Genomic DNA, 13,020 nt, shown 5'->3' with positions numbered 1-13,020 from the left:
CTAAAACTTCTGCTGAGTTAAAGTTGAGCCTTTCTCTATACATTTCCTTGCTCTGCTGAGGCCCAGGTGTTTGTGATAGTCTCTTGAAAGTTGGTAGGTGCAAGGATACCTGGTACCCTGCAGTGCTGTGTCCCTGCCAGAAACCTGCAGGAGATAAGGCACTGTATGCGTAATATTCACAGTAAGTTAGGGGAAAGCAAAGTAAAAGCAGTTCCCTAAGACATCCAGCAGTGAAGGATGCAGAAATGTGACATAAAACCAGATAAATAAGGAAGCAAAACAGAATTATTTATAAAGAAATTTATTTTATATTTGTGTACAGCAAATATATGAAAACAAATTTAATTTGAAAAATGTATATTTGATTTCTTAAAAGTATTGAACCCTCTTATGGAAAGGTTTTAGTTATTATAAAGGTACAGAAGGCTAAAATTATACTCAAATAATATAGATGTGTGTACGTATATATATATAAAAAACTTGTGCAATTTTATATATATATATATATATATATAGTATATATAAATAACATGTGACTTACATGATTTTTAAGGTATAGTATTTAAACATCATATTTAAAATAGAGATATTAGAAAATATAGTTTGCTATTTCTACACAGTTTGCATTCAGTTTTTATAAGCATCTAGAGAGTGCAAAATTTAAACATACAGAAATATTCTATTATCCTGTACATTGTGCTCAGCTCCCACGTTTCCTCTGTCATGATCATCACCAGACTGAACCAAATTTGGAGGGTTCAATACTAGCCCTTACTAGCATCTTCTAAGAGCAATAAAAGGAAATCTATCTTACCTTGCACTGCACTGTGGTATAGCTTGTGCACAAGAACAATGCATTTCCTATATTAAATGATCTAACTCCCAGAGATCACATACACCTCACCATATTGATTCATTTCATTGCATTCCATATCCTGCAAAAATAAATCTCCTGTAGGACAGCATACATTACTGTGTTCTGAAGCTTAAGTACTATATTTCTTTAACATAAGGCAGGAATATACTGAAATTTGATAATACTTAAATTGAACAGCAATCTGGAATTAAACCACATTTATGTACCACATTTTTATAGATGCTGCCTTTTTAATATTTTTTCATGTCTTTCTAATGTTGCTTTGAAAAAAAGGCAATTATGACCATTCCATATGCTTTCACAGTAGCTATATTTTAACTGAAGGGTGTTTGAACTTCAGATAACATGTTTATTATCACTGACATAAAAACCTCAATCCTGCTTCCATAAAAATCAGTGGTTGCTTTGTTCCTACTAAAAATAAAATTGGATCCAAATATGTTAGTCACAAAGCTTGCTAGTAGAAGTAAATACCGTGTTCATTAAGTCTCTCAGTGTTTAAAGGCAAAGTGGTAGAAAATACTGTGTAGTATAGCTTAAAGAACAGTATTATGCACAATTCTAAGTGTTATTCAAACAATTCGAAAAGCAGCTGTGAACAACATCTCATGGGACAGTGAATTTTGCTACATGAAAATTTCTGGAACTGTGACAGACTTTTTTATAATTAATTTCTTACACCAACACTGTCACTCATGCCACTACATTGCCATTGCACAAATTAAAGACTGGATCTTGTACGCAGTATGCATCCAGACCAGCTAATCTTTAAAATTGGATACGTCAGGAGGGTCTCCCTCTTTCTACTGCATTCATTCCTAAACTTCTCTCTAGCAGAAACTGTCATGTTTCTGAATCCTTGTAGCAACTGACAAGATAAAGAGCCTAGTGTCATCCTTCATCTACTTCACTTTGCAAGTTTATCTCTGCACTTGCCCATATAATTACCCCCTGCAGATTTCAACTTTAATTCAGATTTGCGTTACGCTTGTTGAATAGGCCTCACAAACAGACAAAGCCTCATTAGTAGCCTGCAAAAGTGAGCCTTACTAGGTAAAACCTTGATTTAAATTACCAAACAAAGGGGAAACACAGATGCTGAGACAATGTTTACATCCTCTCAACCACACCCTTGAAATTTTGGCAGCAAATTAGCCAAAGGATGCTTTTAACATCTCATCCATCTCTTTCAGTTGGGAAGGAACAGCCATAACTACAAGTTTTTGCAAGGTGAGGCTGGCTGATGCTGGGAGATGGTTGGATACATATGACCAAAGGCTGCATGCCTCACAAGTCAGAACAAAGCAAAGATGTGCTAGGAATTCAGGATTTTCTTATGCTCAGAAGTTTCCTATAGACTGGAGATAAACACAAGTCCCATTTCCCACGCAAAAAGGAATAGTGTGTAAACCTAGAGTAACACAGTATTAAGAAGAAACTAATAACTAATGATGTCAAAGCCTCTCAATTTAAAGATTCCCCAAAGCAATCTCAAAGAAAAGAAGAAAAAAGAAAACCTGTGGACTCAGTCAATACATTTTTCAATCCAATTATACAGTAAATGCACTGGCAGGAAAGGCCTCAGTTCTGAAAAGGTGAGGAGAAGAATGATGGTGCAAAATGCTTTCATACATTTGAACATTCTTAGGATATAAGAGAGCAGGCAACTTGAAAACTAGAAAACATTCCTTGTAAGCTGTGTGGGATCCACGCAGTTTTCTGCAGGCTTTGCTTCATCCTACAGCTCAGCTTTGCCTGTTGGGGCAGGACTGGCATTAACGCTGCCTTCTCCAGCGTTGTTCTTGTCTGCTGGCTTGAAAGATAATGAAGCAGAGTTTGTGCAGTACCGTTTGCCAGTTGGGCGAGGTCCATCATCAAAAATGTGCCCCAGGTGAGCCCCACACTGAAACAAAACACAATAGAGTATCAGTGCATCTGTGCCACTCGCTCGGTGCCATCGCTGCGCTGTTAAGCAATGACTGGCAGCTGCTGCCAAGAAAGCCACTGATGCCTACATCCCCCTTTCAAGTGGGATTTACAATCTACATTTATTTGCAGGAGTGATCCAGGAAGATGATCTTCTGAGATACCACAGGCACCAAAGACTCCAAGCCCAAATTTCCAGGGTGTTTCCTGTCACCTATGCTTGGTTGGACCACCATCTCTGACGTGTTTCTATAATGATTTCATGGCAGGAGCACAGCTAAAAACATGGTGGTGAGGACAACATTGCCCATGCTTCACTTACTACTGTAAGGATATCTGTGTAAGAAAGGGACAGCCTCAGCTTTGGCCTCTCCTCAGCCTGCAACCATCTGCCACACCCCTTGGTAAAAAAAATTAAACCCTTTGGTGATCCTGGCAAGGACCTAAAGCACTAAAGATATTCTTTGGAGTGTGCTCTTGCATTTCTTTTTTTTCCCCTTTCTATAGTCTGGCACGCTTCTGAGCATCAAGGTCCTTCTGGGTGTACTTCTCGACCCTGGAGGGGATGGAGCCCAACCCACTCATCTCATAATAATTTCTCTAGTACATACAAGACAGGGACAGGTGACTGAAAAAGACCTGTAGTGCAGATATGTAATTTTTTTTTAACCAATAATTTCTGTCTGGGAGAAATTATAAATGATACTGAATTTTGCTTTTTGTAAGGAATAAGAAAGAACAAATGGTCTGCTGCCCCTTTTGCTCTGTATGAATCAGACCCAAACACTTGGAGTGCTATTCAGGGTGAGCACTACTGATCTTGTCTGTAAGAAAGGTAACAGTCCTTTGTTTTACAAGGACTGCTTTACAAATACAGTATTTTGAGGAAGCTAACCCTGCTGATCCTTATTCAAAAATTAAGATTACTATCACTGCACATTATGCCTGACAATTTATCTGGATAAGAACTTCTTGTAATTAGTCACTTGAATTCCACAAGTTCATTTTTACAGCCTGCTGCGAGAAACAAAAAACTAAAACCTTGCACTGGAGAAATATTTATCTTGAACAGGAAAGTCATGCTGCTTTACCAAAGAGCCTTGGCCTTTCAAGTCAATAGCAGATCTCAGTGAGAGGTGGAATGATGTAATTGAGATCACAGACCTGCTCATGGGCTCACAGTCAGACAGCAAAAATTAAAGACTGAAAATTATTCTTAACATTTAATTAATTCATAGTATTCCAAATACATAGAGGCAATAGTGACTATTCCAAACTTTGAATGAATTAGTGATGGCAAACCTCTACCCTGCAGTTAATGTGTTGCTAATGTTCTCCTGCTGTTATGGCCTTTAATTCACCAAAGCAGCAGGAAAGGTGTCTGTAGTAGCAGGTAGTCTCGCCTCCAGGTTAAACTTTCTCAATAGACTGAAAGGCTGGGGGAAGCTCTCACACCAGCTAGGTGGGACAGAAACTGTGCTCATTTAATGACAGCTGAAACAATAATCTTCACTGCCTTCAGGAGCAGGGCAGGTACACGTGTGAAGCTTCAGTGCTCCCACCTGTTAGTTTCACTCATGCAAACACATCCCACATCCCACAGCAGGCTCCCTGCACCTCAAGAAGTGTCACTGAGACAGCCATGGCAGTCCAGCAAAGATCCCAATAACCACCAAGGGCTTCTAGCCTGTGGCATCAGCAGAACACACTCCCACAGGCAATGGAAAATGGCATGCATGACTGGGTTAAGCAGCAGTTGCTCAGCTTTTTAAGGAAGGAAGATAAAACAAGGGAAGTAAATAAAAGGAAGTTGAATGGGACCTAGAGAAAACTAAGCTTCAAGTTTTCTTCCTGAAAGACTGCTGTCTTGCCATCCTTTCCTCCATTTTCCACTGCTTATCCTTTTTATCATTTTCCTTTACATTGAAGGCCTTTTTTATGTTAGCATGTGCAAAAAAATGGAGCTGTTTCTGAATGTGGGGCATCTAACAATGAAGCATTTCACCTGACTATAAAAATACCTTTGGGGGGAAAAAGAATTAAGTGTCCCAGGAAGAGTATTTTTCTAAATGCTCAGCATCCTAATTAAATCATCTCATCTCAACTAAGAGTGCTTCAAAACCTCCTGGATGGAAGTGTTAAACAGATCTTTTCCAGACTAACATTTAACAAAAGATAAATCATTCCCTCTCTACTGGACAGAAACAGAACAAGAGAAACTGCAGAGAGAAATGGTCTATAGAAGTAATATATTCACACACAGACTACAAAGACAATCTATCAAAAAGGTTTTCCTCACAAAACCTGAGAAGCTGTATGAGAGTCCAAGGCAGTCTCATTACACCTTTTCGTGATGGCAGAATCACTCCAGGATTGAATTACTGCAAAATTTGTTACCTTTTGAGATTACCCCTCACCAAAAATTTATGTGGCGATTCTTTGTATAGAGGACTCTATAACTCATCTGCCCTAAACAGAAATGTATTTCAGTCCTTTGTATCACAGTATAAGAAACCTGGCACTCAGCTGAGAGTACAAGGATGAATTGACTTTACTGTCCCTCCCCACACATAATAGGTGCTGATCATTTTTCTAGGACATATGTACATGCCTGCAGAGCCTCTGGAAAAGAAATAATTATCTGTTGCAGCCTTGCACATAAATACATTGGGCAGAATGAACTGGGACAGTGAAATGGTTAAAGCATTCCAAGTATGTGCTTGGGAGCAGGAAAGGGAGGGGGTCACTGCTAACTGTCAGTATGCTTGGATCTCCTAAGCCTCCTGGTTCTAATATACTGCTGGGACGCATGGAAAGCAGCTTGCAGTCAGCTGCTACAGCAGAGAGTCCAAGCTATTGGTGTGCAAACACTACTCTTGTGACTATGGAATTTTATTGATTTGCACAGGAAAAATAGTAGGTAGGGAGACCACAGGGAAAGGGATGCTTGAACAGGACAGAGGAAAAAAAGAGATGCAGCCAGCTTTACAGTATTCCTCAACTGCATTTGTATTAACTTCTACCTGTCACTAATCACTGACCTTTTAAATACACCCAGGGTGTGTTCCAAAAACAGTGAAAGTTATTTCTAGGATAATTCCATGGATGTATTTGATCAATATTACAGTGATTTTCCCCCTGTGTTTGCTTTCTATAGTGAAGAACATTAAAAAATATTTCTTTTATTCTCTCAGACAGGTGGGAAGGACTTTCAAAGAAAAATCAACTACTTTTTCATCTGCAAAGGATTAAAGCCTAAATAAAGGAGTTATTGCCCCAGGAAGCTGGAATAGCTGGTAGGAAGTCGCTAGTGGATTATACAGCAAATATGACCTTGGTCATATTTTTTTTGTTCAAATTCAGATTTTAGTTTTGCTTTGATTTTATGGTATCTGCATGTGACTGCTGTTAATATTGCTGGTCTCAGGTCTTTTAACAGTACTTTGCTTGGTAACAGGTAAATGACGTTCCCATATTCCTTGGTTGACCACAGGCTTCCTTGGGCTTCTCCAGGAGCTCTGGCCATCTCCTGAAGTGTGTCAGCAGATATACAGGCTCAGCAAGTTGGCAATAAGCAGATTTTAGCACTGTTCAGGCCTACTAAGCAGAGCTAAAGAGACTGGACTGCATTTTTGATTATGCCAGTAACCACCGCTGAAGCATGAACTTCCCAATCTGCAGTCTCATGGCTACCTTGCTATTGAATCTGGGGAAGTGGATATTCCCACAAAATGTTGAATGGATCTTCTACAGCATATCATCCATGCAAAAACTTCAGAATTTCATAGTATACATGACAAACTAGCAGACACCCTAATATGGTCATTGACATACTGAGCCAAATGCTCTATGCAAACTGAAGTTAATGGATACTCTTCATAAGTTTCTCCACTCACTCTGAGCCTTATATAATGAGGTCTGACTGACTAGTAAGAATGCATATTGTCAGGGATAAAATCACTTACCCCCACAACAATGCTGGAAGAAGAGCAAATTATCACTGCCCAAATAAAGCTGCCCCTTCTCTCAGGAGGAGTTTGAGAATGTGGAGCTAGAGGACTGCAAGCTGCTGGCTACAGCTGCTGAACACCAATGCAGCAGCTTCTCCCTTTGCTAGGTAATGACTATGCCTTTCCCTTCACAGAAAGGAGGGCAGCACAAAGGATGAGAGAAAGTAGAACAAGACGGATTAACGGAAAATTTGGGCATGTTTTGAATGACTACTGACTTCATTATTACGGCAGATGGGATTATTTGAGGCAGCCATTAGGACTGTGCTGGGAATGAGTGTTGGGAGCAAGTTAGCATGGATGCACAGTAATGTAGAGTGATGGAATCAGCACACAGACAGTCGCTCCACTGCTTTCAACTTCTCTCAACTGCTCACATGTGGAGTCAGTTGGACAGGCTCAGGCTCAGGAGCTCCTTTGAAGGGACCCTCTTCAGGAAGACTATTTTTGCACACTCAGCACCGAGTCCAACCATTTACATCTGCTCTGGTAAATCTCACACAAGACAACAATATGCATTCCAACAATCCCTTTGTGCCTTCAGCTCATTCCACCCAGCTTTTATGCCTATGACCCATTGCGCTCTCTCACAATTATTACTATTTAATAGAACTGAAAGGTTTTCAAACCTCAAGGAAAGTACAGCACACTGTAATGGTTTTTGCAGCCTTTGCCATTGGAATGGTCTGAGTGTGCTATAAGCTAACCTGACTGCAGGATATCTCAATCCGATGCATCCCATAGGAGAAATCATCGTTGAAAGCAATTGCATCAGGACTGATCACATCATAAAAGGAAGGCCAACCTGGAAAAGAGGAACAAGACAGGTAAAAAAAGGGGGTGTCTTTGTGGCAGATAGCATAGCAAAAAACAGGACAGAACTACACTTTGAAAAATGTTTATCTGACTCGAGAGCATGGAAATAATGAAATGGAGATTTTTTTTATCCTAAATCACTTAGGTACTTTGGAAAACTTCCCCCCCAACCAGGTACAGTTGTTTACAGGAAAGGACTAAGCTTTCCCTAGCTGCCCAACCTCCATCTCCACAGGGATTCCTGCCTTCCACCACAAGCAGTGATAGCAGTTTAGCTTGGGGATACAGGTCCCAGGTAAGACAATTCAGCTTTTACCATGCGTTAAAAAAACCCCAAAAATTCCACCCTGAATCTAAACAGCAAGGCTTTATGGAAGAGAAATGCTTTTGCTTTTGCAATATAAAGATACTTAAAAAATTAATTGGGAAATTGCAGTTTAGAGCCCCAAAACATGCCTTAACCTTTGCCTTCCCCAAGGCAAACCCAAAAGGATGTGTTCAGGCACTGAACCATCACACATTAGAGGTAGTGAGATGATTATTATTGTGTCTCATGTCAAAACAGTAATGAGTGCTTCAGATCAGACATGGACAGGTGGAACTATGCCTGTCTTAGACACTAGTGGAGGATCTGCATGTGGTCTACATCCAGGATGAAACAACTGCACTCACTAATGTACATGTTCAAAGCAGCTGATAGCTGAGCACTGAGCTGCATGACCTGACACCAGATGATGATATGTGTACCTGACCTACCAGTAATGGCCACTTACCAAAATAATGACCTTCCACTCTTTAACTATTCCACACAAAATCTCTCCCTCTCCACAACACAGGTAAACAAGGCAGTGGTGACCCAGAAGACACACATTATGTAGTAACTTCTCAGCACTCCTCAGAAGCCATCATAATGCTCCATTTCCTGAAGCAGGGTTCCCACATCAGCAACTGACAGTCTATAAGGTCATGTCAGCATCTACCAGTGCCTATCTGAAATCTCACCAGCTATCTGTCCTTCTCATTCAGTCTCTTGCCAAATATAACATTCACAGGCAGCTCTTACTCTCTCCCTGTATTACCCATATGCTCAAGAATAAAGAATTTCCTCGTTTCTCGTCCTAGTATTTGTTGAGCATTTGCTACTGATGATTTCATAAAATGACTTGCAATAAGCTGTTAAGAAACACAGCAGTAGCTGTGAATCACTGCATGCAGATGAATGAAGGGTGTATACAGCTTTCCATAAGACAAGTGAGTAAAATTTTCTGTAAGTAAGTAAAAGGAGAGTGGAAACTATCAACTTTTCTGAATGCGGGTAGAGAAAATGTGTAAACTGGAAAAAGACCCATACGTCTTCAGTTGTATCCTGGATTATTAAATATGGAAGAAGATTTAATAGGATGTAAGCATAAGAAGGATATTTTTTTAAACAAATAAATGCTCAGAAATGTTTTTCTTGCTTTTCAGAACACACATACAGTAGCATTTCTAAGCTACCTGAAGGCATTGCAACTCATAAGTCCTGTGCTCACAAGGTGCCTCTTACCACCACAATTGTTTCCACCCCAGAACTTCCTACAGAAACAAGAAGAGTCATTGCCCTCTCTCCAACGATTACAAATGGAAGAGCTACAGACAGCAGGCAGACTGAGGAGCAAACACCCTGAACAGGGAAAATATCCCACAAAACAGGAACTCAAAACAATGCAGCAATGCTAACTGTAAAAAAACAATTTATAAATCCTTCCCCTCATGCAAAATGTTGCTGTCAAACAACTACCTTCACAAACAGAAAAGGAGTAAACACATGACAAGTTTTGTAAAAGGGGTTATCCTGTTGACAGAAAAATTGATGTTTCCTAATTGGTGTCTCCTTTCCAACACCATTTGTCATCTTCTTAGCTGGGCCTCTGTCTAATGAAAATTGAGCTAGTCAGAATATTTTTAATGAAGCCTTATTTGTTTGTTTGTTTGTTTGTTTGTTAATTTAATAATTTTGCAAAGAAGACATTGCAGTTTGCCCTTGTGTGATGGCAGAGGAATTTCAAAGAGAGAGCTCTTTGGAACAACCATCTGATCATGTGAAAGCCTTTAGAGAAGGCAAACTTCAGGGCTGCAGATATTCTCAAAGAAAACCATGCCTCCTTCATTATAGTAATAAGGGGGAAGCTTCAAAGACTGCAACAGAGAGATTGAAGCAATCTGTGTCTTGCTGAGAAAATTATCTTGTGAGAAGAGTTTGGAGGAGATGTGTTTATGTCAGCTTTGGCATTAAGAAAGACCATCCATCCTTCTTTCTCTGGACTTCTCCTTTTGGTCTTCCCATTCACCAGAGAAAGATTATTTCCTTTGGATGCACTCCATACACTTCTACAAATGAAGTAATCTGAAACCTATATAAACCTTTTCTCCGAAAGTAGTCTTTGTACCCAACTGGAGTGACTTCAGATTAGACTGTCAGTTCATGCTACATGTGACACATGTTCCAAAGGCTCCACCACTGCCACATATGGTCCCCAAGAGAGGGACTAGGAAACAGATCTCCACAGTGTGTATTTTTAACTCCCTGCCAAACTGTCTCTTCTCGAGTTACATGGCAGGCCAGGCACCAGCACTCCCAGAACCAACCACTAACTCTGTGAGGGTTAACTGAAAACTGAGCAAACCTTGGAACAGACAATGTCCTGAAGGGCACAGTGACACACACTGTCATTCTGCTGACCTTGAGAGGAAGATGAATGAATTGCTCATTGAGTTGATGAGCCAGACTGACCAGAAAATCAATCCCCTTTTGCAGTCTCATTTCCTCTCCTGAGGTAGAGTGGAAAACCCATCTGATAGCTTGCTAAGCCTTCTTGAACCATTTTGTCTGCTTTAAAAGCTGCCAGGAACAAGCTGTAACAGCAGTAGCCTGCTTGCCTGCACATCAGGCCCCTCCCAGTGGTGTAGAAAGCCAGCCTTAAAGCTTCTGTCTATACAAGAAGTAAATGGCTCAGCAGTGGCCTCCACTTTGCAGGCCCCAGGCCACTTCACCTGTCTCCCTGGCTTCAGCCCCTCCATCCTGCCCTCCTGCCTCCTTCCTGCCCTAAGGCTGCAAAATGGTTAGCTACCTTTACATTTTAGGCTGCTTTAAGCCATCCATTAAATCTTCAGCTCACCTTTGAAGGCTATCTGGCCACTTGTTAAGGCCATGCTCCTGTAGGGATAGCAGTGAAGATGACAATTTTGGATCTCCTGTGCTTCTGCTAAGCTGAGAGAAACAGTAACCCTTATCACAGCAGAGGCTGAGCAGCGGTGGAGACCCTTTGCAAGTCCTGGTTCCAAGACTCAACCCTCCTTGGATGATGGCCCTCTGTCAAGTCTAGCCCATATGTGATGGGCAGCAGGAGCCAGGCCATCCTTTTGAAGGATGGTTAAACATACCAGCTAGGAAGAAATAGCCTCTGCAGGAAAGGGGCAAAGGGTAATTGCAAGAGAGAAGATGAGGGTGGGAGGAGTTTACCAGATGAATGAACAACTTCAAATGATATTCACACTTTTGTGTGTGTGAACAGCAACTAAGATTTGTGAATACATTTATCCTTGAATGCAAAGTTTAGTTTGAGGGGCAGTATGACACAGCAATTGCCAGCAATTTTTATTGCATTATAGGCATTTTAAATGGGTTCATTCTTAGATTCACAGACAGTTTGCACCACACTGGCAATAGAAACAGGATTTAAAATAGGAGTCTGTCGTGTTTGTGTTCACTCCAACAACTCTTCTGCATGGGAGTCAGGCCACTATGTCCTAAGGGCCAGTTTCTGGTAAGTTAATAAGCAAGCCACAAGCGATGAGTAGTTTTTCAAATATACAGCAATTATCATTTCTTAGATCTAAAATACGCTTAATAAAGCAATGCAACTTTCTTCTGTCAAGTATTTAAGTGAAAAGCATGTGTAAACTGAACATTACTGACAGATCTTTTCCGCTCCATCCTGCATGAGTAACAGAGAGGATCTTACGCTGCTGGGAGTCACACATAGAGTCATGTCCTATTCTTTCTCTTTTGAGGACAGTCCCCAAATATTTTGTAAAAGCTGTGTAGCATTTCTAAAATTCACTCTACATGCCCTCACCAAAACTGAATCTTTTGTTTTTATAATGTTTTCCCTATTCTGGAAAAGAGGAGACAGTGGTTTATGCCTCTTTGTCAAAGAATGCTTTCTTGCCTGGTACTGCCCTGGGCAGCAACACAGGACAGGGAGGAACAGAAACATTGAGTCTGGTAACCAATGCTGGATGCTGCTTTTGCCACTCAGGGCAGAGGACTTAAAATCATTTAGAAGAGGCCATCTTCTTTCTCACTTCAGACCTCCTATTCCAGGTACCTGACTGAGTCTGTATTTCTAATGAGCTAGTCACGGTGGGCACCTATACAGGCAACAGGCACAAGGTGGGTACCAGGACAACACAGCTGCAAGCACACAGCAGTGTGCCCCAGAGAGCTGACAAACTGAACAGTCAAACTGAGATGCTAAAGTAGCTATAGTGCCAGAGGAAGGCAGCAAACACAAATAGTGTGCCCATAGTCCAGCCCCCATTTTGCGTTCCTGATACAAATATGAAACCCCAGCAGGAGTAGATTGTTTCTTTCACATTAATCCAGGAAGCTCCAAAGACCCTTATTTTGTGGGCTACTCCAGGATTCTTTCTTGGGGCAATTCTAACCTCATGCAAAAAAAAAAAAAAAAAAAAAAGACATTTTGTTCTCATAAACTTTTGGAAAGTCGTCTACCTGCTGATTGATTGATTGATCAATTTTAGAAGCATCTCAAACCTCTCTCCAGTTTTGCAAGTTTGCACACATTTTACTCTAGTTAGATCTCCAACTTCCTAGTAGATGGATGCAAGCACTAAGAAATCTAACCGTTAGAACTGTGCCTCTATAATTATTTGCAGAAGCAAAATGGCAGGTTACTTTTGAAAATCAGCCCCACTAGGCTATTTTTCCCCCTCTCTTTAACTAATACTCCTTTCGACATTTTTTGAACAGCACAACTGCAATCCTAAAGCATGTAATACTCTGACATAATTCCCATCTCATACACCTGCTGACTGGAGAGTTCCAGTTTCTCAGTAACTGTGATGTCTGTGGTTGTTTTTCATTTTAGATTCCTAGGATATTAAATCCAACCTGCATTTTATCATTCTTTGCTGTAATTATTCCAAGCATTTACTTCAGTGAGTTATTTACAGATGGAGAAGTAGGGGGAGATGGAAGATGTTAGAACTACCAAATGGCACCAGATGTAAAAGAAGACCTTGACCTGAAAAATACCTTGTTTCTCTGATGTGCTGTATTTTTAGAATTCTGATTCCCTTTTAACCTAATGTGGATTAATGAAAACC

At 40.6% G+C, this 13,020-nt stretch overlaps 1 protein-coding gene across 2 annotated transcripts in view; it reads right to left on the bottom strand.

Moving 5' to 3' along the window:
* Positions 1–404: 404 nt before the first annotated feature.
* Positions 405–13,020, bottom strand: part of MSRB3 (methionine sulfoxide reductase B3) — an 80,738-nt gene continuing 68,122 nt past the window's right edge. Inside the window, exons 6-7 of one of the 2 annotated variants that reach the window (XM_054275386.1) lie at positions 7,521–7,618; positions 405–2,780 (exon numbers count right to left, since the gene is read on the bottom strand). In XM_054275386.1, coding sequence (XP_054131361.1) covers positions 2,616–2,780; positions 7,521–7,618 — 263 coding nt within the window. In that variant the 3' untranslated portion in view covers positions 405–2,615. The remainder of the gene's footprint in view (positions 2,781–7,520; positions 7,619–13,020) is intronic. The other variant, XM_054275395.1, reaches the window with a different exon arrangement.

The sequence above is a fragment of the Melozone crissalis genome, unplaced genomic scaffold, assembly GCF_028551555.1.
Source record: "Melozone crissalis strain CALT ecotype California unplaced genomic scaffold, PUWL_Pcris_2 ptg000004l_1, whole genome shotgun sequence".
Taxonomy (NCBI): domain Eukaryota; kingdom Metazoa; phylum Chordata; class Aves; order Passeriformes; family Passerellidae; genus Melozone; species Melozone crissalis.
The sequence above is the reverse complement of the archived record's forward strand: the minus strand, read 5'-3'. Positions and strand labels throughout refer to the sequence as shown.